This window comes from Macaca fascicularis, chromosome X (assembly GCF_037993035.2).
Source record: "Macaca fascicularis isolate 582-1 chromosome X, T2T-MFA8v1.1".
In the NCBI taxonomy this organism is placed as follows: Eukaryota; Metazoa; Chordata; class Mammalia; order Primates; family Cercopithecidae; genus Macaca; species Macaca fascicularis.
In genome coordinates, this window is record NC_088395.1 from 53,524,380 (window position 1) to 53,548,509 (window position 24,130).

A 24,130-nucleotide genomic window follows, 5' to 3' on the forward strand; every position below is an offset into this window, starting at 1 on the left:
TATGACTGCGTTACTGCATCCTAGCTTAGGTGACGGAGAAAGACCCTGCCTCAATAATAAAACAAAAGTTTTAAAACACATGCTGGGCTGGGTGCGGTGGCTCACGCCTGTAATTCTAACACTTTGGGAGGCCAAGGCAGGTGGATCACCTGAGGTCAGGAGTTTGAGACCAGCCTGGACAACATAGCAAAACTCCGTCTCTACTAAAAAAAAAATACAAAAACTAGCCAGGTGTGGTGGTACATGCCTGTAATCCCAGCTACTCGGGAGACTGAGACATGAGAATTGCTTGAACCCAGGAGGCAGAGGTTGCAGTGAGCAGAGATCGTGCCACTGCATTCTAGCCTGGCAACAGAGGGAGGCTGTCTCAAAAACCACCACCACAATAACAAAAAACCCCACAAAAACATGCTGTCTGAATGCATAATATCCCACCATATAGTTTCTTTACTACAGGAAAGAAAAGTGTGCCTTGGTTGTCAAACACCTGTTACCATTTACAGAAACCAGGGTTTACTGGAAGAAATGGGAAAACACTGGGCTTATATATGCTGGGAGCAGAGGATTCAGCAGACATTCCAGAAGACTTTTGCTTGGCTGGAAACAGGAAGTAGTACTGACCAATGGATTGAGTATCTTGAGCACTGGGAGATGGCTGGTCCACATCCATGGGTGATTCCTCCCTCCGGACAGATGCCTCTGACTGGCTAGACTCCGACTGGATAAAAGGGAGACAAAAATCACATAAGGGTGCAACTCTGCTTTCCTTAGAGGCAGGCTAGAGGTTGGCCCTTCCACTTCTCACACATTGAGCTTGCAAAGAAACTTCCCATATTTGGGTGGGGAAACTGTAGCTATCCAGGACAAAAGGATGCCTTTCTCAACTCTTCTGCTTTTCTCCAGTGTAAGTTTTCCAAGCTTTTCCCAACAGCTCCTCAGATGCCTACATTTCCTACAGTCTACAATCCAGATCTGTGACCAGTCAGAACTAGCCTCCTGTATACAAACTTTGTCGTCTTCTGGGGTGTGTGTGTGGGGGGGTGTGTGTGTGTGTGTATGTATGTATGTATAAAAGATTCAGATGGGTGGAAGGTAGGTTTGCTCTTTGTTTCTGTTTGCTCACAAAAGGGGAAATAACAGGAGAATTAGAGCAACCTCTCATGAGTGGGATAATTTAAAAAGCCAACATCTTTTCGGGTAATGGGAAAGAGACTAGGCAGAAAAAATACTCCAGAATAACAGCTTTATTTTCCCTTTCTACCTTCCTAGAGTCACTTCCCTTAAGTTCAAGGCTGTTCCCTGCCTATTCAATAAAACCATACTGTATAACAGTAATTATATGCAAAGAAATATCAGGTCTTAGGATACCTTTCTTGGACCTTGGAAAGGTAACTTACATGTTGCAAGGACAGGAAAACAATGAGGGAGTGCCACAGCATACATATGTGATGCCAGGCTTTTACTGCAGCCACTCAATGCCGGGACCCCAACACTGAGTTGGCTATTTAAGTACCTGAAGGTTTCCTCCTAAAAGTGCCTGAGTGCCTAGGTACCAAGGGGTTACGGAGAATAAAGGCAGAGGGCAGGGTGGTGGGAGCAGCCACAGACAGAAGTGGCTGTGTGGGATATGTACCAAGCTTGGGGGACTTTCAATGGTAGGATTCCTGAGATGTTTCTGATGTACCTGCATTGTTCCATGAGACTGAAAAAAAACTTCACCCCATATCCCCTCAGAACCCAGACAACACTTAGCATCAGGCAGTTTGCAAAAGCGCCACTGTTGACTGGATAGCTGGGAGTGGGGTATGATGGCCAAGCTTTAAATCAAATCAAACCAACAAACCAATCAACAAATAGGAAAACACCAACAGAAAGTAACCCTTTTGTCCAGAAGCATTCATATAGCAAACTTAATGCAAAAGCATACAAGGTAAAGGCAATGAAACCCCACTGATGACATGGTGGGGGGATGAGTGGAGAGACAAATGAATGAGGGGCCACAGGCATCATGCTAACCGTTGCTGCTTGTTGCTGTCTCCGCGCCCTTTGACCCTCACGTACCATTTGTATAATGGCATCAGCCTCAGCCTCCAGCTGCCGAACAGCTGCCTGGATGCTGCTAGCTGAGCCTAAACCGGAGGAACCTGGGAGAAAGAGAAAGAGGAAGGCAAGATATAAAATATAGGAAGAGGGAAAGCCCAATATTCTCTCTCCTATCTCCTGGGCTGCCACAGGGCATCTTGCTGAGGTCTTTTGAGCTTTAGCTCAGGAAGCTTCAGAGCACTCATCATCAGGCGCTAAGATTTACCATTACAGATAAGGGCAGGGGGCATGATGCTAGACAGACGGATGGTTTTGTGCGAGAGGGTTCTGTGGGACAGGAGGAAAGAGGCAGGGAAAATGATTTGTCAAGCCACGGCTTAGTTAGAAATGACCAAGGAAGCAGAAAGGAGATGCACCTAGTGAGTTAAGTCTTGTTCAGCAAAAGGTTGGCCCCCAACTTCCCTGCCAGATTTCCACTCCCCCTTAATTCCCGCTCCCCCTAATGAATTTCCTACGCAGATAGTTTGAATGAGATGTAGAATGCAGCCATCAACATTCTGAAAAAAGGATAATCATTTTCCTTTTGGAAAGGTCAAACAGGAAGGAGACAGGCCGTTAAGTCCTGCACCTCCAAGGACTCTGGCTTTACCGCCACCAACCCTTCCCCTCAACTGGACACTCTAGTTCCATACCTAGCCTGCCTGTCTGCTTGGCTTTCTTGTTAGCCCGGCGCGTGTCGTCCCGGAGCTGGATGATGACCTGTAGTACCCTCAAGAAGAACTTCTGGGTAGATGTCTTGGATGTCAACATGGACATAGAAGGCAGCTGGAGCTCCCGGCCACCCAAAGGTCGCTTCTGAGATGCCACAATTACCACATTCTCAGCCATGTCAAACCTGGATAGTGTAGAGGTGGCTTGCGTATATTGACAGCATCAAAGTATAAACACCCAAAGCAAGCAAGGCTTCCTGGTGTCAACCAGAGGGGTAAGGAAACTCAGAAGGAAATCTTCCAAGTAGAAAGTAGAAAAAAATGGGTCAAGTGTGTATAGGAAAGATACGAAAATCACCCAGAGAAATAAAAAAGACCAGGAAACCAGCAAGAGCCATCTTCCAGAATATCCCAGATTCAAGCCCCCAGTCAAAGGGTGGCTACCACCCACCTGCTCTGCATTTTGCCCTTCAGCTTGGTGGTCTGTGGCTGCTCCTCGGGCAGGCCATCAGGAGAGAGGGTTTCACATTGGGCTCGCCGCTGCTGCTCAAGGTTGTATTCCCGCAGCTCGGCCAGCAGGGTACCTGAGCAGGCAGAGGAGTCAGCAAGTGTTCAGAGACTCCCCTGGTAGAGTGGCTAAAAGCCAAATCTCTCTAAGACACCTGCTTAGGCCACTCTTCGTTGCTCAGCTGCAAAGAACCTAGAGTGAGTTGGAATCGTACTCTGTTCAGTTTTTTATGTGTGTCCATGGATCGTCACCTGGGACTATCAATTTACCTATGGCCACAGGGATCTGCTGAATCTGTATGAAATGAGTTTCATGTAGAAGAGAAACAGTATCTCCTCTGAAGCTAGACAGATCCTGATTGAAATCCCATATATCTCTCAAAATTACTGAGGTTCTGTGGTGGTTTCAGGCAAATTTCTTGACCCCTTGCCCAATTTGCTTACCAATATTAATATTGGGAATATTACTGCCTAACCTCACAAGGTTGCTATAAGAATTAAGAGATAAATATATGGTAGACTGCCTAGACAGTGCCTGGCCCATAGGTGTGGAATAGATGGTGGCAGCCAAGAGAGAAAGGTCAGAGGCTAAATTCTTTCTGGAAGAATGTTGTAATTTTCATGCAGCAAAGAACACCCTGAGTTATACAGGCCAACCAACTCTCCTATCACCCCAGACTTAGGGACATGGGAGTGAAGGAGAGACAGAACTAAGTATGTAGCCAAGATCTAGGGAGACTCATGATTGGGATGAGGGTGGGACAGGGTAGAGAGACTCTATGTTGAAAGAAAACCTGGCTGTACTCCTTGGTCCAATCACTTTATCACCCTGGGTTTTGGCTTTCTTCTCAGTAAAACAGGGAGGAAGGTGATAGAAACTAGGTAATTTGTAACTGTTCTTAGAATTTTTGTATCTTCAAAATTACACAAGAGCAGAGAGTACTATTCTGACTCTGTAATTCCTGAGGCTGAATGCAGTGTAGGCACATACTTTGAAGGGGTGAAGCTGCCTCAGCAGTCTTATCACAGGGTTATTACGAGTGCCCAGCATGGAGAAGACAGGCACTGCTGTTCCCACGTGTTCTTTTTTCCCTTTATTAAGCACCAATGTGTGCCGGGCAGCGGGGATGAGGAGACAAACCCAGCCTTGCTTTCAAATAACTGAGCAGAAGAAAACAGATGATAACCCAGGGTAATCTGTGTTACGACAGACAGAGGGAGCATGGAGGCTGTGTTATAGGGACATGGAGGTATCTGATTCAGCTTGGGGATTCAGGAAAGGATTCCAGAAAGAGGAAGCAGCTAAATGGAAACTTTCAGAAAGAGAGAAGAATGCTTTACTCCTGCTATTACCTATTTGTTTACAAAGGGTATAACCCAGATGGCGGGCTCCATTCAGTAGCAGCTTGAGAACAGTGTCCCGGGTCCCAGAGTCCCCCCGGGAGAGCTGCAGTAGTACGTTGGCTGCATCCTCTAAGCCTTCCTCAGAACAAGAGTGGGATGTCAACACCTGAGAAAAAGAAGACAGGAGGAGTAAGCTCCAGCCTGAGAACAAAATCATTATCTACCCTGTTTATCCTTTCTCCCCAAGTCTTAGCAGGTCAGAAGAGCTTGGACTCACCTCTACAGAGAGCTGTAGCTGGTTTTCAGTGAGGCCAGAGGACACCATCTTAAAGTCTGTACTGCTGCTGCCCCCATCACCCACCTTCGCTGGAGATTTGCTGCCCTTAGTAGTGGCAGAAACTTTGAGAAAACAGACAGAACACTTTAAGCCTCTGTGAAACTCACAAGCCAGGGACTAAGTGACAAAACCAAGGAATCACTGAATTGCCCAGGGCTTCAAAATGGGAAAGTACTGAAAAGGAAAACCCACCCACCAAAGGCAAATCTAAATGACTTGGGATGCTAAAGGCTTTTTATTTTTTATTAGAGACAGGGTCTCGCTCTGTTGCCCAAGCTAGAATGCAGTGGTGCAATCAGGTCTCACCATAAACTCAAAGAGGACTCCTATGACTGTAACTTCTAAGCTGATCAAGAACCCCAGGCATTTCTTCCAACTATTCCCCCACCATTATGGCCCCCTCTATTCTTTAAAACCTACTTCTTCAGATAATTCTTACTAATTTGTAGCAGGGACAGATTTCCATTTATTTCCAGGGATGATCTGGTTACTCTGAATCACACTGTATCCTGCCTGCCCTTTAACTATTTCCCACGAGAACTGGCTCCCTCAACAAGACTGGAAAGGCTGGGAATTCCCTGAGGATGGAACTTTCTTTCCTCCTTTTGGTGCCTAGCCTAGGGAAGCCACATTCAGTGAATGCCTGCTGACCTTCAAAGGTGTGTGTGTATGAGAGGCAGGGGAGAGAGCAAGAGAGAGAGAAAGAGAGACAGGGATGGAGGGAGAGTGAGAGAACTGGGACAGATGAGGTTGAGAATGGACACATTCTGCTCTCACAAACACAAACCAAGCTCATTGCTATCACTGAGGGAGAACTATCTGGATGGAAAAGGGGGTGAAGTGGGTGCAACAGTATATACCCTATAGCTCCCAGTCTACATCCACACTTACTTGAAACAGTAGTGGTAGCAGTCGTGGGTGTAGTCACTGTGGTCGAAGCAGCTACGGCAATGGTGGAAATAGCCGTGGCAGCAACCAGGGCTGGAGCAGAAGTGACAGGGGTGGGTGCAGTAGGGGGTGTGGGCGTGGTGGAGGCGGCAGTGGTGGTCGTGGTAGATGTGGTTGAGGTGGCAGTAGTGGTGGAGGAAGCACCGCTGCCAGAATTAGCCTGTGCTTCTGACACCTTGTTTTCTGGGAGAGCAATTGAGATGAGAGAAAGGAGTCTGAGGAGTTTCTCAGTTAAGAGAGAGCTCCGGCGGATGACTGGGTGTGACAACATGTTCATGAGCTGCCCCAGTGGAGAGGCCTCAAGGCTGTATGGAGAGGTTTCCCCCTCACCGCCAGCGCTCACTGGCACTGACTTCACGGAGTTCTTGCCTTTCCGGCTGACATTCATGTTGTCCAGTTTTACCAATAAGTCCCAGAAGTCTGTGCAAATGCCACTGCTGGAGGACTGTGAGGAGCATGGGCTACAGGCCTTACTGCCCCTTTCCCGATCACTCTCACAGTTTGTTTCTTTGGTCCGCTGCTGTGTGAAGTGGCTGGGAAATACCTGCCGGGAAAAGGAGGACAGGCTTGGTCTAGGACGTCTTCACAGAGGATGAGCCTTCCTGATAGGGAAAAGACAACTGGTTCCCAGACTCTCCTTCAGACAATTTTGGTAAATATTGGGGGATATGTCATATAAGAGTTTTATCCAACAGATAGTAAAGCAGCCTAGAGAAATGAATGAGGGCTTTGTAGCAATACAGACTCACGAGCAAACTTTTCCTGAGTTTTAGTCTCTGCACTTATAAAATGGAGAGGATAACTACACTTCCTTGCAAAGTTGCTGGAGATTAAACGACATGATGTATTGCACAGTGCCTGGCTTAAGGCAGGCCTTTGATAGATGGCAGCAATGCTTATTATCGAAAGAACACTAAATTCTAGGTCCAGCTCCATCACTTTCTAATCATATGACAAAATGAATAAAATGTTCTGAATCCCAGGTTCTTCATCTGTAAAACAGGAATCATATAGCCCAGTTGTTTTGATGATTAAGACAATACATAAAAATGGAAAAGAATGAAAAAACCCCAGGAATATATAGGACAATCCCCCAGAAACAATACAGGGCTCAACACTTAAAATAAGAGCAAAAAGACACGCTAGCCTGCTTAGTGTTCAACTTTCACCCAGGCTCTTGCTGCCACCCTTCTTCCATCCCCAGGAGTTGGGTTCGAAACCCTCACCTTGGCCAGTTGAATGAGTGTGTCCAAAACGTGTCTGCAGACAACAGGAGCAGCTTGGGGGTGGATGTGGACGGTGGAGCCACCACTTGCATGCTTCTCTGTATGTTTACGCCCCCCTGAACGCTGGATCTGAAATATATTAGTCCTGCAGCCTAGGGCTGCATCCATGGATACTGAGAGCCAGGAAAGCTGGTTGGAGCTCTTCGACTCCATCTTGTGTAGCAGGTCCAGGGGACGGTTCTCATGGCTACTTGACCCACAGCTCTTGCTCGACTTTTTGCCCTTTTCCTCACTTGTAGTGAGTTTGGGTGTTTCAATGCATAGCTCACTCTCACTGCTGCGCTGCAAGATGGAGAGCAGACTGCGGATGACCCAGTGGCGGGTCTGGGCATGGTAGCAGAGATTTCTCAGTACTCGGTGTAGACGGCTAGTATTGAGCTTTGGCTCATCCACAAAAAGTAGGACCAGGAGACAAGAAAGGGCTTCGTGGTCCAGAAGGAGCCGTCCTCGGAGGCGGAGGAGAGTATCTACATTACTGCCAGAAGGCCTGGAAACAGAACATGGTTTTTGGGTAACACTTCAGTGGCTAGAGCTCTGGGATTAGGCATAAGAATGGGAGAGGGGAATGAGCTGGGTATCTCCAAGGAAGCTTGAGAAAGAAGGGTGTCCAGTCCAAGGGCTCTTCATAGTAACAGCTGCCCTCTTGGGTGTCTACTATGTACCATGCACTTTACAATGACTGTACATCATCCTTTCAGGGCTGCTGTACAGCTTAGAGAATCAACCCCCACCCCCACCAGCTTTATGATGAGATGGAGTCTCACTCTGTCACCCAGGCTGGAGTGCAGTGGCGCGGTATCGGCTCACTGCAACCTCCACCCGCCGGGGTTCAAGTGATTCTCGTGCCTCAGCCTCCCGAGTAGCTGGGATTACTAGTGTGCGCCACCACACCCGACTACTTATTGTATTTTTAGTAGAGATCAGGTTTGCCATGTTGCCTAGGCTGGTCTTGAACACCTGGACTCAAGTGATCCACCTGCCTCAGCCTCCCAAAGTGCTGGGATTATAGGTGTGAGCCACGACACCTGGCCGAGAACCACCCATTTTTGAGATGATAAACAAGACGCTCAAACAGGTTAAGTGACTTGCCCTACATCACACGGCGACTGAGAAGACAGCAGAGGTGTCATCCATAGACTGGTAAAATCTGACTGTACCTAAGTCTAGGAGACAATGCTAGTTTCTGCCTTCTCTAGACTACCAGGAGTTTGTGGCCTTATAGGAACCAATCACTCTTTTCACATTTTGCCATGTCAGGCCCACTCTGTTTTAGCCTGGCTAACTCACTCCTCTATACTTCCCTAGCCTATGTGTTATAAACTCAAGGCAGGTGTTAGTTGTTTTACTACTTGCATGGGAGACAAGTGGTGTTCCTTCTCGTTAAAACCATAGTTAGCACCTGCTGCCAGCCTGCTTTTGCGATTGTGGTCTTCAGTAGCAAGACTAACCAAAAGGTGTAGTTTTCTGAATGGGGAGTCCAAGGATCTGGCTCTCTCACTTATTCAAGGAAATGGCTTAGAGAGACCATCCTGCCTGCCTGTCAGGATTTTAGCTTCTCCACCTATAAAGCTAAGGGAGTTGGGCTAGTAGACTTGAGTGGTGATATAGTAAGGTAAAAATAGACAAAGGTACCTGTTATGGCTGCTGCCACCCCCCATCTGGAAGGTGCCACCTCTCTGCACAGCAAGGCGAGTATATTGGACCCCACGGTTGCCACTTAGGCGACTGGTGAAAGCTGGAAGGAAAAGAAAAAGAAAACTGAGATTGTGGAGAGGGTGTAAATTGGATACAGGTAATACAAAGGTAAGAAAATACAGCCTCATCTAGCTAAAGCTTTTGAGAGCCCTCCCACTTGCCTCCCTCTGTACCCGGGCTTCGGAGAATAGCAGAGAGTGCAGAGGTGCTACTGTGCCCAAACAGACGCTCATGCATGAGCTGTCGCTGCCGGGCTTCCTGCTCTCGTCTCAGGGCTTGAGCCTCAGCTGCAATGTCAGGTGGCATCACAGCTAACACGCTGTCCTCCATATCCTCTAGGACACTACGGCGCAGGTCTGAGGGCAGAGTCTGGATGAAGGTCACAGGGTCCATAGGGGTGTCTGAGCTGGCATTCTGTGCCAGTTCTCGTCGCTGCTGCTCAGCTCTCTGCTGTGCCAGTACCTATGGAGCAGAAGAAGTCAATGAGGGCATTTCTCCTGCCAGGCAGCCTGGCCCCACCACCTTCCCGCTCACATACTTCCTCCTGAATAGCTGGAGGCAGGGCAGCCAGAAACTCAGGGCTCACTTCAGTCACACCAGGATTCCCCACCACTGCAGGCGCTGAGCTATTTGTGGAGGGGGCAGTCCGGGTTGGTGGACGAATGCCTAGCTGGTTCTGTAGAACTTCCCGACGGATGTCATCAGGCAGGGCAGCCAGAAAAGAGGGGTCCACGCCTTCAGGGAGACTGATACCTAAGGGGAGATATAACATGTAAAGGGATTCATGCCTTATTAAATTTTTGAGATGGGGTCTTGGTCTGTTGCCCAGGCCGGAGTGTAGTGGTGCAACCCTTGACTCACTGCAGTGTTGAGCTCCTGGGCTCAAGTCTTCCTGCCTCAGCCTCTTGAGTAGCTGGGACTACAGGCATGCACCAAAATGCCTGGCTAATTTACATATATATTTTCGTAGAGACGGGGTCTCCCTGTGTTGCCCAGGCTGGTCTTAAACTCTTGGCTTCAAGTGATCCTCTGACCTCTGCTTCCCAAATTTTCAGGATTATAGGCATGAGCCACCGTGCCCAGCCTCTCACACCTCTATTGGTGCCTAATATGTACTTGGAGAAAATAAACCTATGTCACTGCTTGAGGGAAACCAGTGTGTATGTCTTCACTGCTTGCAAGACATGGGACACAGAGAAGGCCCACCCCACTTTCCCTGGGCTCAGAATAGCTTTTGTTATTTGCTAGACTGCATGCACTGTTACTTACCCTTTATAAATAACCTACCACGCAGATATCATCACCCCCTCGGTATCATTCATGATCACAGAAATTAAATAATGACCCTAGGTTGTAAAAGGTAGAAGTGGCAGAGTGGGGGAATTTGAGTGAGCCAAGACCAGTTTGACTCCTAAGGCTGGACCCATTTCATTATGCCACACCAGCACCCCCCTTATTGTCAGTCCTCCCACATACATGCCCTCCACCTGAATGGAACTGTTTGGCTGGTGGGCACTTCCATGCCAAGGGCCACTAGAAGCCAAAACAATCCCAGGATGACCTGGGCATACATGGAGCTCACCTGCAAGGGGATCTTCTTCTTCACTGCTTGTTGAAGGCAACGGCTCTTCTAGGATTCCTCGAGAATCTGCTCCAGAAATGGCCACGGCAGAATCTCTGGTGGAAGAGCTCTCAGAGGATGCAGGGGGGGAGCTGAGGGAAATCACGCTCAGGTTGTTGTATTATGTCTTCTCGTTTATAAAACAGTCCTACAATACCCCTTTCTCACAGAAACCAGGTTTATCTCCCAACATAACAAGCATGTCCATTAGTTGACAAGTATGAAATGTGCTTTGAAAGACCCTCCAATATATCCTACCCTTCTTTTGCCCACACATGCTTACCTGTCCTCAGGTGGCTGGGCAGATTCCCCTGACCCATCACTCCTGCCTTGCACTTCCGCCACAGCTGGTGGGGCATCCCCAGGAGTGGAGCTGCCTGCTCTGGGCTGCTCAGAACTGCCAGTTGCTGAAGCATCACCCACAGCCTCCTCTAGGGTACAGGAAGCCAGGCTGCTTGTATCCATAGGAGAGCCTTCCAGCTGACTGCTGACAGCCGTCAGTGCATCAGAATCCTCAGCTCTCTCTGGGGAAAGAGAGGCTAGAAAAAAGTCATAGGGAGAAGTTAGGCTTCTATCTGGAAAGGGGGCAAAATGACAGACAAGGTCTTTGATAGGGCTGCTTCCTTAGGGGCATTTCAGCTCAGACTTCTCACTTCTCCCTTGCTGTCTCCCTCTCAATCTCACTTTGAGTTTTTTAAGATTCAGCTCAAGCCCTTTCTATCAATTCTTGAACATTTACTGTGTTCCAGGCATGCCTGTGAAACATCTTCCCTAGGCAACCCAGGTAAGGGATTTTTTTTTTTTTTGGAGATGGGGTCTCGTTCTGTGGCCCAGCTGGAGTGCAGTGGCACAATCTTGCCTCACTGCAACCTCCGTCTCCCGGGTTGAAGCAATTCTCGGCGTCTCCCCAGTAGCTGGGATTACAGGCACCTGCTACCACGCCCGGCTAATTTTTTAAGTTTTTAGTAGAGATGGGGTTTCACCATCTTGGCCAGGCTGATCTTGAACTCCTGACCTCATGATCCACCTGCCTCGGCCTCCCAAAGTGCTTGGATTACAGGTGTTAGCCACCGTGCCCAGCCTGGGTAAGGGATTTTTTTCACTTTGATTGACTGCAGGCACCACTTGCACGTGTATATCCTGTGGTTCTCTAAAGAAACAAGGTTTCAGTAGGGCATGGTGGCTCATGCCTGTAATCCCAGCACTCTGTGAGGCTGAGGCGTGTTGATCACCTGAGGTCAGGAGTTCCAGATCAGCCTGGCCAACATGGCAAAACTTTGTCTCTACTAAAAATACAAAAATCAACTGGGCATGGTGGCGTGCACCTGTAGTCCCAGTTACTTGGGAGGCTGAGGCAGGACAATCACTTGAACTCGGGTGGCGGAGGTTGCAGTGAGCCAAGACCACACCACTGCACTCCAGCCTGGGTGACACAGCGAGACTCTTTCTCAAAAAATAAATAAATAAATAAAAATAAAGTAAAATAAAATAAAATAAACAAGGTTCCTTGAAAGAAAAAACTGACACCTTAAGGTCTCTCCAGAGAACTTCACAAGCAAGATGGTATAGAACAGGGATGGCAAGCAGGTATCAAATTACCCTGTTGAAATACTGCTGAGAAGACTTTTGAGGCCCCATTTCAAACCAGTGAGAAATAGTGTAATGAGATAAACAGTGTCTGCCAGGAGAATGGGAGAGCTCTAACTGTGGGGTGACATGCTTGCCATCCTGGAAACTGTGAAAGGAGAGTAAGTTTTAAAGTCAGACAGATCTGGATTTTAATTCCAGTTCAACCACTTATAGAGTGACTTGGGTTAATTATTTCATTTCTGAGTTTCAGTTTACTCATGTAAATAACACCATCGATTTTGGAGTCCCCCCTCCCAACCCATAGAGATGAGGTCTCACTATGTTGCCCAGGCTGGTCTCAAACTCCTGAGAGCTCAAATGATCCCCCCTGCCTCAGCCTCCCAAAGTGCTGGGATTATGAGCCACCATGCAAAGCTGGAGGGTTGTTTTTAAATAATAAGCCTGGGGTGATAGCCCAGGAAGAGTAATTGCCTCAATGAACTGTTGGTATCATCACCAATATCGTTAGACATTGAACTATCACCAGTTCAGGACCTCAATTTCACTTAAGAAAGTGAATGTGCAAGATGAGATCTTATTATTTGAGAAGTTGAGCTCCGACTTTTTCTCTCAAGCAAGAGAGCAAAGAGAAGCTACAAAGACATCCTTTCTTCCCTCTTGTTCCATCCTTCCCAAATGTTGAAATTCTACTCACTTATAGTGGGAGCTGGGGATAACTCCATCTGCGTTGTTTCTGCTTCCCCACTTGGCCTTGTGGGACCCAATTCCTCTGGCTCTACAGGCATCAATAGCTGTGTAGAGCTGCCCCCTTCTCCAGCTGGGGACTGCAGCTCCTGAGGAACCTCTCCCAAAGCTGGTGGGGTTGGGAGTGTTGGTTGCTGTTGTGAGGACTGCAGAGTGCCAAGGGTCTCCTTGGACTCAGATGTAGCTGCATCAGTTGAAGATGGGGTTGTTGGGTAGCTGTCAGGCATAGGCGTCCCATCTTTCTCGGAAAGAACAACAATAGTGGTTAAGAGGCAATCAGCCAATGATAATGGAGGCCACCCCAATCAGCAAATGTGGCCTGACAAGTATCCCACCCAGCCAGTGATTACCCCCACAGTGAAAATGCTCCCCCCCAAAGATGTTCCCCCACAAAGGAACATCTCTGGTCTGGTATACTAAGGATGAAGGCTAAGGCACAGTGCTATCTCTGTCCCAAGAATGCAAGAACTGGAGCTCTGACTCTGTGGATCCTAAGAATAAAATCCTTTCTGTGCCCTCCAGGTGGAAGGGAGAAGATTTCAGGCCATATAGGGTGAGGCTAAATGTCTCTGTAGGTACACAGAAAATCTAACTACCAAAATCCGATTGATCCTCCCACTTCATCTGTTTGGAGCAAGAAATGGTGAGAATTTATTTCAAAACTCTTTTTGTTTTTTATTGGAGACAGGGTCTCACTGTTGCCCAGGCTGGAGTGTAGTGGCACAATCATGGCTCACTGCAGCCTTCACCTCCCGGGCTCAGGTGATCCTCCCACCTTAGTCTCCCAAGTAGCTGAGACTATAGGCATGTGCCACCACACCTGAATAATTTTTTGTATATTTAGTAGAGACAGGGTCTTGCCATGTTGCCCAGGCTGGTCTCAAACTCCTAAGCTCAAGCAATCCACCTGCCTCGGCCTCCCAAAGTGCTGGGATTACAGGCGTGAGCCACCGCGTCCAGCCTTCCAAAACCTTTTTTTTTTTTCTTCTGAGACAGAGTCTTGCTCTGTTGCCCAGGCTGGAGTGCAGTGGCGTGTTATCAGCTCACTGAAGCCTCCGCTTCCTGGATTCAAGCAATTCTCCTGCTTCAGCCTCCTGAGTAGCTGGGACTACAGGCGAGTGTCACCACGTCCGGCTAATTTTTGTATTTTGAGTAGAGGCGAGGTTTCACAGTGTTGGCCAGGCTGGTCTCAAACTCCTGACCTCAGGTGATCCATCCGCCTTGGCCTCCCAAAAGTGCTGGGATTACAGGCATGAACCACTGCGCCCAGCCCAAAATTCTTAAAGTATGCTTTCCATTCCCTTGTGCACGTTCCTGTTCTACTACTAAGAAAATGCACTCATTACACAGTTGAAGAAAAGCAAAATGTTTGAGTTCATGCCCAAAGATAAAATAATTAATTATATGCTCCAATTAATGAAAGACAAGTCACTTTATAATGACATCTGCCTCACCCTAAACACTATCTGTCCCCTTCCATGTCTCTTTTCTTCCAGTCCTAATTATCCAAGGATCATCTACAACTTTGTCTGATGGAGGCAACACTGCTAAGGCTAAGTGTGAATATGCCACACACCAGGGAAAGTAGTAAGTTGTATAGTTATCTTCTAATTGGGGCCTAATATCCCTACCCCACAACAATACAACTTACTACCTCACCCTGGCATGAGCACAATCCTCTAATAAGGGCAGCAGGCAAAAGGCCCTTTTATGTGGTGACAGACTCTTTTAAAGATCTTTTGCTAGATTAAGGGTACCAAGGTATCTACCCTACTTCACCGCTTTAAAAAATATTGTGCAGGCTTTAGTACAATGATTTTCCAAATCAAGTGCCAAAGGAGACAGGTGTAGGGAGGCAGAACAATGTTCTGAGGAAATATGGGTGGAGAAGACATATGATATCACATGACCCAATTGATAGAATCACAAAATGGCTACTGACCACTGTTATGAAGATCAGAGGGAATAGGGAGCATATGGCAGTCATACCACTAAGCCCACAGAGCTACCTTCCTGAATAGCACACTATCCAAGACAATGTTCCTAGACTTTTAGATTCCATGGACCAATAAAATTTAATTAAAAAAAGAACAAAAAGTAGAGACTAATGTAGGGGTTGCCAACTTTTAGTTCAGTCATGTAAGAAAAAAACATCCAATCAACATCGTTTAATAAAAATATTTTGATACCACAGAATTAGGAATATAATCTTTAAATACAAAAAGAGTCTTTTAAAGGGAATAAATTCAGCTTTATGAAAAAGGCATTACAGCTCCTTGATTTTGTTCGTTTCCACAGAGGACTGGCATTTGAGAACCACTGTCATCATTCTCATGAAGTGCCACACCATGGCGGTCATCAAAGGACCAGCCACTTCAAAGATGTACATGAACATGCTGTTTCAGAGGACAGAGTTGCAGTCAGGAAATAAACAAGACACACGATCTCATTACCCATGTCAGAATGAAGTAGATAATAACCAGAACAAGAACCTGAACAGAGCCAGTCGGAGAAGAAGTGTAGCACCGTGGGAAAGACAGTAGACTGTATAGTTATCTCCAAGATGGGGTATGACCCTAAAACTATACAATCTACTACCTCATCCCACAGAGCACCAGTGTCCATCTTCAGCCTATGTGGGCCAGCTACTCGGAACTATCAGGAGAAAGCAACCAATCAATTAGTAAGAAGGGAGAAAGGGAAGGAGAGTTACCTGAGAGATTCTGTTCAGTAGAGTCATTTGTCTTAGATGCAGTACACTGCAAAAGAAGGGATAGACCAATGTGGAACTTTGCAAGCACCTAAGATAGAGGTCAACTGTAATAGTCACCATCCTCCACCCAGACCATCTAGGAGTTCAGTGATCTAATGGAGAATGCTTTGGCCATGTGACCAAAGGAAGGTGAACATTTCACTGTGCAAATATATGTCCAATTTCTCTATACATACTCAGGTTCAAGAATGGTTTCAGGGTGAGGGGGAAATAAACATGGAAGGAAAGGATAATAAAAACCCCCTTAGGAATGGGCACGATCATGATCACTCTAGCAAGAATTTCTTGGTTTCATCTATGTATCTTTCCCTTCATGGGGCTTATTTTTTATTTTGTCCACTCTAGCCTTTTCAGTCATATGCTAGGTTCACTTATTTTCCATCCTATATCATGTTTGAAACAATGTAACTGTGTATTAGGTAAAAAGTTCTATATAGATACTTGTTACATCAAGCTTGTTATTTTAACTGAACACTTCACTACCCTTATTTTTAATCTACCTGATTCCCTAACTGCTGAGTAGGGTATACTGAAGTCTTTCACTCTCAAGTCTTATTTCTTTGTATTTCTATCAGATTCCCCCCTTTTATATCAAGTGATACACTGTAATGTATCATTCTATCCTCATTTACTCAGACATTTAAAAGACCTCTGTCTGAAGTCCCAGAAGTTTCAGAAAAAAATAGGTAACTTCCTTCTAAATCAAAATTAGTGATTTTATACATGTGAGCCCTAGAAAAAATGACATATGGTGACGGGGTTCAGAGTACAACATTTTCTCTGATCTGACACCCAGGCTGATCTTACTTAAATGATGGAATGGGGTCATCTTGGTAAGATTCCCCACACTGGCAGTCCACCAACAGAAACGGAAATGGGCAACCAAGAGCATGGACTTAGAGCATTCTCCTTGTCTCGATGCTGTCCTTGGCGGCAGAGACTACGCAGTGTGACTGTTAAGTGAGAAGCCATTCTGCCTCTGGCTCGTTTTTCTCAGTGAGACACTGGAGAAATCTCCCCTCTAGGTTTAAACTCTTTCCCCTACAAACCAGGTGAATGTATGGTGAATTTGAAATAAAAAATTTTCCAGGTTCAACGCGAACGTTCTAGGATTCTTCAGTGATTCTTGGTGCTATGTGTATGCCAAAACCACATTACGGCAGACACAGTCAAAGATGAATCCTCCCAGCCCTTGGGAATCACCTGTGCACTCTGATCCCTGTTCTCCTTATCTTCTTTGCCTTTATCAGTTATCTTTGTTTCTTCCTCAGCCAGTTGTTTCCTGCGCTTCTCGCGCCTTTCTTCCAGCTCCTCATCCCTCAGGAATTCCAGGTGATTGACAATGGACACTTTAACCACTGTTCCAAAGAGGCAAAAATCAAAGGCTGCTCTGGTGGGGTCAGGGAGGAAGCCAAGAGCCAGAGCTTGTAGCCACAGAGAGCCAGGGAAACAACTCTCCACATGCTTGTCTTAGCCCTAGAAGGCTCACTGCTGCCCTGATAACCAAGCTGCCACGCACCTGAAACACAGTCGTGCATGCTCTCAGCATCGAGAACTTTGCATTCTTCTGTCCAGCGGGTCAGGGCTGTGGGGATGCTGGACAGGGTTCCTGTAGGGAGAACAAAGGGGAATGAGATTCTTGGCCTTGTCAAGCATTAACTGATCCACCGATTCAAAAATTGTAGTATTTCCCTAAAAGGATCCAAGGTCTATCACAATGTTTAGCACATAACAAGTACCTAGAGACAATAAAGTTTTTGTTGCCCATGGCTAAGTCACTGAGTGGTTCTGGCTCCTATAAAATGGGGGTTTTCGATAAGGCAGACACTGTCTTGCTTTTCCTCAACAGGGAAAAAGTAGAATCTGACAAATTCTACCCTCCCTTTCACCACACAAACTTGCCTGCTTGGCTGGTAGCTGTGCTCTGATCATGGAAAAAGTCATCCAGCAGCTCATCATCAGAACGGGCGATGATGTGGACGTCATCGTTGCCTACCAGGAGGCGGGCCCGACCCCGGCTTTGTAGGGGAAGGCTGCTGCTCAGCTGAAGGATGTCAGCAGCAGCTGAGGGACCAAGCAACCTGTAGGGTAATGGTGGGTACCATGATCACTGTTAAGTCCAGAGGTGCCCTGCAATCTGTTACTGTGAGATCCTCTTCACGCATCCTCTATTAAATGCAGAACATTATAAACCTTACGATGTGCACACAAGTCTAAGTTGTTTTTCTGAATACCACCCTGGTTTTGTACTTAAGTTGTATATTATTCCATAGTTTCTGGCACCAAGTGGGTGTCAATAAGCTCCCACGTGCCAGGCACTGCATCAGGTCACATTGCCTCCACTACACCCTCTCTGTTGTCTGTACACCAACCATTACAACACTTACATGCCTTTCTTTTACTTCTTAAGATTGTTTGTTTCACTACACTCTAAGCCGGAGGGCAGGGCTCTTGTCCCGTCTCTATCTAAAGTGTTAAGTGCTTGGCAGGAGACACTTAATAATTGCTAAATATATGCACAGAACTATTGACATAATTTGGTATTCCCCAAAAGGCTGCACTCCCCAAAAGGTTGCACATGTAATCCACAAAGAAATGGAACAAATATTTTATTTGTGTGTGTGACAAGAACATTAAGTGATGGATTATTTCCCCCAAGGTTAAGACAACGCTGAAGCACAGCGAAAATTCTTACAAGAGCTCCGATGAATCCAACAGATCTCTGTAACTCACCTCTGGAGTATAAGAGGAGGGTTGGGCTGGCGATTCCCAGGGTAGTGAACATGAATGGTGTGGCCAGTATTGGCTGTCAGCTGCCTTAGGGTCCTCTGACTGCGCCCGATGCCCTGGGTGAGACGAGTTGTTGAAGAGCCACTGCCCAGTGTCAGAGAACTGTGGTCTGCATGGCGCACCATCAGTGGATGGGTGGTAGGGATATTTCCTGGGGATGGGGGGATGTCTGCTGCAAGGACAATATGTAAAAGGGTCAGTGTCAAAAAGAAATTTCTTCCATGTTTGTTCAAGCAGAATCATGTCTCCTGGGCCTTACTTCCTCACACGGAAACCTGAGCTTTGTCCTTTCTCCCTCATTCCCACAACTCATCTACAATCACTGACACTACCATAGCTTATGCCATCATCTCTCACTTAGATACTGCAACAGCCTCCTAAATAGTACCTTCTCCCAATCCATTTTCCACACTACAGTCACAGTGATGCTTCTAGGCCCCTCAGATACATGCTGCTCCCTCCACCTTGAAGACTCCTCTCCCGCTTCTTTACCTGCTCTTCTGTTCTTGGCCTAAGATGTCACTTTCTCTGTAAAGCCTGACTTCTACAGATTGGGTTAGATAACTCTTTACCTCTGTGCTCTCTTACCATACTGCAATGTAATGCCTGCTTAGCTATAATTCCTAACAGACCACTCCTATGAGGAACGAGGACTGTTTTCTTCTTTACTGCTGTATCCCTAGTACCTAGGATACAGTAGGCACTCCTCAAATATTGTTCAATTTGCTGAATGGACAGAGGCTCAACTCTAAGGGAAACTGATGAAAATCACAAAAATGCAAAGAGAATCACAGACGTTATCTTGAAAGTTATCTAATCCAACCCATTTTTTTTCTCAAACTTTTCATTTACAGGTGACAAACTGAGGCTCAAAGAGGTAAGAGATTAATTGGCCAAGATAACAGACCAGAATAGTTCAGTGTTTTCTGCTACATCATGCTTGTGATTTAAGTTGTCAAGACCTGCCCTATCAAGACAGCTTGATTCTAAGAACTTGATTCTAACTTGACGCTAAAAGGGAACTTTGACGCTGATGGGGGAGGAAGAGATTCACTCGTTCTCCCGAAAAGATGCATCCTGGATGAATAGAGTGAGTATGTTCAAATCTGCTCCCTAATGCCAAGCTCAAAGGTGACCATTCAAATCCTCAAGATCTTGTGTTATGGACATAAGGATTATTGATTGCCCTGCCACTGTGGTGTGCACATGGGTGCCTGATGCAGTCAGCCTTGGTCTCATTTTTTTTTTAAATCAAGCAAATCATCAAGTTGTCCAGGCTCTAAAATGGCTGCCTATTTACTGAGGTGAAGGGAACAAAAGCAGCCTCTCACTATTCCTTCTCCTAAGTATACACTAATGAGACAGATGGATTCAGATATCCCTTGCCCCAGGAAGTCAGCATAGGAAAAGAAGTGCTGTCTGTATCAGATCGGTTTGGTCCACTGCTTGGCTTACCCTAGAGAAGGGTATAAGAATCAAGAGAGAAAACCCAGCTGAGCCCCTGTATCTTACTAGCACTGGAGAACATGTTGTCAAACTCAATGATGAGATCATCCTCCCGGTCAAAGCGCTCAAATCGGACCAAGGGAGAAGCGTTCATATCAGGATAATCCTCATCCAATTCCATCTCAGAGCCATCGTCGTCATCGTCTTCATCTCCCTCTTCACCTTCATCATCCTCCTTAAGGGAAAATAGGAGATGGAGAATTGCTGGAGGTAAGGGTTTTCTGAAGCCTGGTGCCATGGCCACATGTGCACATGAGGGAGGGAGACGTTGAGGCTAGCAACCCAGACTGTTGGTTTTCTGCAGCTCTATGTTCCCATGGAAGAGGTCATCTGAACCAACCCAAACGCAGTCCCCCCTCACCTGATCATCTTCCTCATCTTCCTCCTCCTCCTCCTCTTCATCCTGACTATCATCCTCATCCTCGTTACTGCCACTGCTGTCCTCTTCCTGAGTGTGCTCCTCCTCATCCTCAGGGTCCAGGATATTCATGGAATCTAAAACAAAGGGAGCACATTGGAGGACTAAACTGAGTAGCTAGAAAACAGGCTACTGTGCAGGCCAGCAGGCTGAGTGGGAAGGTGATGGGATATCTGACTCTATGAGAGGAAGAACCAGATCTGGGGTGATGTACAGACTTACTGAGCCAGACCCGATTTCCTGAGAGTGCCAATCAATGCATCAACACACTGAGCAGGGTGGCTGAATGTGGAGGCTGGCTAGAGGGTGGTGCTTGAGGAGCCATGGTCTAGGACTTGGCCAAGTCTGCTGGTGCCCCCTTGCCTTTTCAGCCCTACTTTGCTACTGACTATATCCTGTTGGCAAGAGGGAACCTGCAGCGATGATAGCAGGCGGGTGAGAAGAAAGCGAACCAAGTAAGAAGTGACAAACTTTGGGCAAGCAGTAGTAACATGTTATTTGAAAAACTGGCTGAGGATAAAGTGGATGGTGTATGTCAGCGCATGCAGACAGATGCTTCCTTATTCTGCACATGTGGGCAGCTGCCTCCAGGAAAACCCTAGTGTAGTGTCTGTCAGACGTGCAGGGCAAGAAGGGAGGCCTTTCTGGCCTCGGCACTCTCACCTTCTCGGTTGGCCTGCAAGGTGGAAGCTTGGCTGAGGTTGGAAGGAGCTTCATCCATCAGCACGTCCTCTTGTGATTCATCCTCTCCACTTCTGCTCACTGAAGGTTACAGAGCAGAGCCTTCACTGAACAACAGAGGACTTCCCTTTCCAGACTGGGTGCGTCTAAAGTAGCTATGTACACCTAGCAGATATCCATTTTTTTTGGATGAGGGAGAAGACCTGGATTGTCTGCTGTCAGATAGCTAGGTGAGCTTGGCCAGTCACTTTACCTGTCAGAGTCTCAGTTTCCTCATCTGTAAAACGGGATGATTACATCTGCCCTGCCAATCCCACTAATTGTGAAACCACAGAGGATACTGGGTGTGAAAAAGCTTTGTAACACTTAAGAATACATGTCTACTTCCATTTATCCTTTGATTTCCTCGATCAACAAAGTAAAAACAAGTAACACATACACCCTCAGAGCCAGGTGACAGTAGGGTACCTTTGCCATTTTCCCTCTGAGATTTATAAAGGGCCACCCTCAGGGAATGATCATTCTTTTTACACTACTGAGACTCAGGGGCAGAAAGCCCCTGGACTTCATTGAAGAACTGAAAGGAAGCGCTTTCTCACCCTACAGCCTCCTCTAGGCCTCCATGAATAAACACTCTTTTGATGTGCTTGATGTAACATCTGTATCAATGGCCACTCCCACCACCTCCCCCACATAGGCAACACTTCAGACTGCCACAGGCCTGTAGATGTCTTGTGAATTTCTCATCTGTAAGACCGTCAACATCAAGACAAGCAGCGATCTAGGTTGGCTATGAGCCCTTAGGCAGAGCTGAGCAAGCAGATGATGAGAAAAAGGGTCCTCCCAAGAGAGACTGAGGCAAAGGAAGAGGCTATACTCAGTTCTGGGGCTCTCACCTATAATTGTACTGTTCCCAGATCCGCCATCCCTCTCAAGCAACTCATCTATCAGGTCCTCCAGCTCATTCTCAACCTGGAGAGAAATAGAACATATATATGGATGCACACAAGTCTATCATTGTGCTAGCACTGAAACCCTAAAAAAGGCCAGCAAAGGAGCATACATTTCTAGGATAACATGTGACAGAGGATGTTACATGAAACCACACATTCGGTGCTAATTAGCACAGAAACTACCACGTGCTGCCAATCCACAATCAGACTGTCCTTCAAATGGGTCCATCCCAGTTATCTGATACTGGGTTGTCTTTATACTGTCCAGGAAGACATAATAGATCTCTTTAAAGCCAGCAGCTTAGGACCACAGGCCCAATTTCTTACCCAATGCTACCAGCTCCAGAAAGTACAATGCTTTCCTTTAGGGTCTTTAGAAGACTGCTGTTTTAATGCTCCAGCAAGAGCTGGTGCTATAGGTAGAAGGTGGTGTTAAGGAGCTTCCATTAATAACCAGAGCCAAAGTAAATCAAAGACCCTGGGCCCAACGGTCTCAGGCCAGCTTTCTACTTCAACATTTCACCTGTGCCTGTTTTCTGGTTGGGATCTTCATCATTTCATAGTACATGGCATCCTGACCCTGCCCCCACCCCTCTTTTAATACAATACAAACACATTTACTGAGCATCTACTAAGCATATCACCACCCATGCTCCTCTGCAAAGCAGCCAGCATTGAGGCAAGGATCTAAAGTACTCACCCACCCACACCACCTGGCAAGGGTTTGATTCAGCGCCGCAACAGGGAAATGCTGGGTGATCTGCCTCCCTACCTGCATCTCTTGTGAACTGAGCACCTCAGGCTGCCCAGCAATCACCACTGAGTCGGTTTCAGCCTCCCCATCCATGATATCCCCATCTGCCACCTCTGTCTGAGTGACATCATGATCCTCCTCCTGCACTTCTGCTTCCCCAGGCTCGCCTGAAACAATCAACCAACCAGCAAAATAATCAAAGAGTGCCTATGTGCTGGGCACCACGAGGCAAGCGCAAAGACAATAAGGTCCCTTCCTTGGGCAAGTTTACAAGTTCTCAAAGAATAAACGAATGGGTGACAAAGGAAAAGACAAGGCTACGTGTGAGGATAGCCAAACAAGGCTGCATTTTGAAGGAATTCTTTGTGGGGCAGATTCCCACGCCACTATGACAGATCTCTGGAAGGCCAGCAAGTTCCCAGGGAAACACCACCAAGCCAGAACAGTTTTGTGATCCCAGGCCCATAAAACAACTACTCCCACCCCTCCAGCTCTCCAGTCCATTGGCTCTGATTCCCTACCTGGGTCCTGCTGGTTGCTATTGGAATCTTGAGAGGCTCCTTGGGCATCCTGCTCAGACTTGTTCTTGCTAGAAGCACTCTTACTGCCAAAAAGGCTACTGGGCTGGTTCACAATCCGGGAAAGTGTTTCCAAAGGCTTCAGAGCAGCATTGACTGTGTTGGCCATGTTGGGACTGAGATAAGGGAAGGTAAAGAGATGGACTGAGCACAGAAATACTAGGTATCTATCTTCTAAGTGACACTAAGCTTCTTACAATGGAATCGACTAAGAGAAAAGGGGCATAAGGTCATACAGCTAACATTCTACTTTTGTTTAGAAAAAAAAAAAAATCTGACTTAAATGTCTTTAAGGGACCCAACCTAAAAGCAAGAGTTAAATCAATGCCATATTTCATGGGGCCATGGAAAGGACATAAGTAAAAAATTCTTGACTGGAAGTCAGAATGTATTCTGGATGACCACATGCAAGCAAGGCACTTCTCAGACGTACTCAGGATTTTTTCTTTTTTTTTTTTTTTTTTTTTAAACTATCAGCATTTAGTCCCCAAACCCTAGGAGCTCAAAGGAAGGAACATGATAAAAGTTCTTTCCTTCCTTTATTTTGGAGACAGGGTCTCGCTGTGTCACCCAGGCTGGAGTGCAGTGGCATGATCTCGGCTCACTGCAACCTCCACCTCCCAGGCTCAAGTGATCCTCCCACCTCAGGTTCCCAAGTTGCTGGACTACGGGCGTGAGCCACCATGACCATCTAATTTTTCTACTTTTTTGTAGAGATGGGGTTTCGCCATGTTGCTCATGCTGGTCTCGAACTCATGAGCTCAGGCAACCTGCCCTCCTCGCCCAGCTGGTAACAGTTTGAAGTTCTGTGAATTTGAAATTACACTCTGTAGGGCTTCCTAGAGTTAAATA

General features: G+C 46.7%; 1 protein-coding gene across 15 annotated transcripts in view; it reads right to left on the reverse strand.

Moving 5' to 3' along the window:
• The window catches only part of HUWE1 (HECT, UBA and WWE domain containing E3 ubiquitin protein ligase 1), a 153,131-nt gene that overhangs the window by 8,856 nt on the left and 120,145 nt on the right, over window positions 1–24,130 (reverse strand). For 3 of the 15 annotated variants that reach the window (XR_012430238.1, XM_005593658.4, XM_015443396.3), the window contains 25 exons: window positions 23,222–23,394; window positions 22,719–22,867; window positions 21,890–21,965; window positions 20,976–21,074; window positions 20,256–20,389; window positions 19,901–20,069; window positions 18,332–18,560; window positions 17,501–17,679; window positions 17,118–17,207; window positions 16,802–16,956; window positions 15,539–15,584; window positions 12,776–13,063; window positions 10,775–11,030; window positions 10,453–10,583; window positions 9,409–9,623; window positions 9,044–9,332; window positions 8,808–8,910; window positions 7,116–7,662; window positions 5,833–6,433; window positions 4,882–5,003; window positions 4,614–4,770; window positions 3,205–3,337; window positions 2,736–2,938; window positions 2,017–2,144; window positions 622–718 (listed from right to left, as the gene is read on the reverse strand). Coding sequence is in view for 12 of the 15 variants with exons in the window: in XM_005593658.4 (XP_005593715.1) it covers window positions 622–718; window positions 2,017–2,144; window positions 2,736–2,938; window positions 3,205–3,337; window positions 4,614–4,770; window positions 4,882–5,003; window positions 5,833–6,433; window positions 7,116–7,662; window positions 8,808–8,910; window positions 9,044–9,332; window positions 9,409–9,623; window positions 10,453–10,583; window positions 10,775–11,030; window positions 12,776–13,063; window positions 15,539–15,584; window positions 16,802–16,956; window positions 17,118–17,207; window positions 17,501–17,679; window positions 18,332–18,560; window positions 19,901–20,069; window positions 20,256–20,389; window positions 20,976–21,074; window positions 21,890–21,965; window positions 22,719–22,867; window positions 23,222–23,394 (4,769 nt within the window). In the remaining 3 variants the exon portion in view is untranslated. Of the gene's footprint in view, window positions 1–621; window positions 719–2,016; window positions 2,145–2,735; window positions 2,939–3,204; window positions 3,338–4,613; window positions 4,771–4,881; window positions 5,004–5,832; window positions 6,434–7,115; window positions 7,663–8,807; window positions 8,911–9,043; window positions 9,333–9,408; window positions 9,624–10,080; window positions 10,217–10,452; window positions 10,584–10,774; window positions 11,031–12,775; window positions 13,064–15,538; window positions 15,585–16,801; window positions 16,957–17,117; window positions 17,208–17,500; window positions 17,680–18,331; window positions 18,561–19,900; window positions 20,070–20,255; window positions 20,390–20,975; window positions 21,075–21,889; window positions 21,966–22,718; window positions 22,868–23,221; window positions 23,395–24,130 lie in introns of those variants that run through there. The other 12 variants (XM_074029839.1, XM_074029838.1, XM_074029844.1 and 9 more) reach the window with 10 other exon arrangements.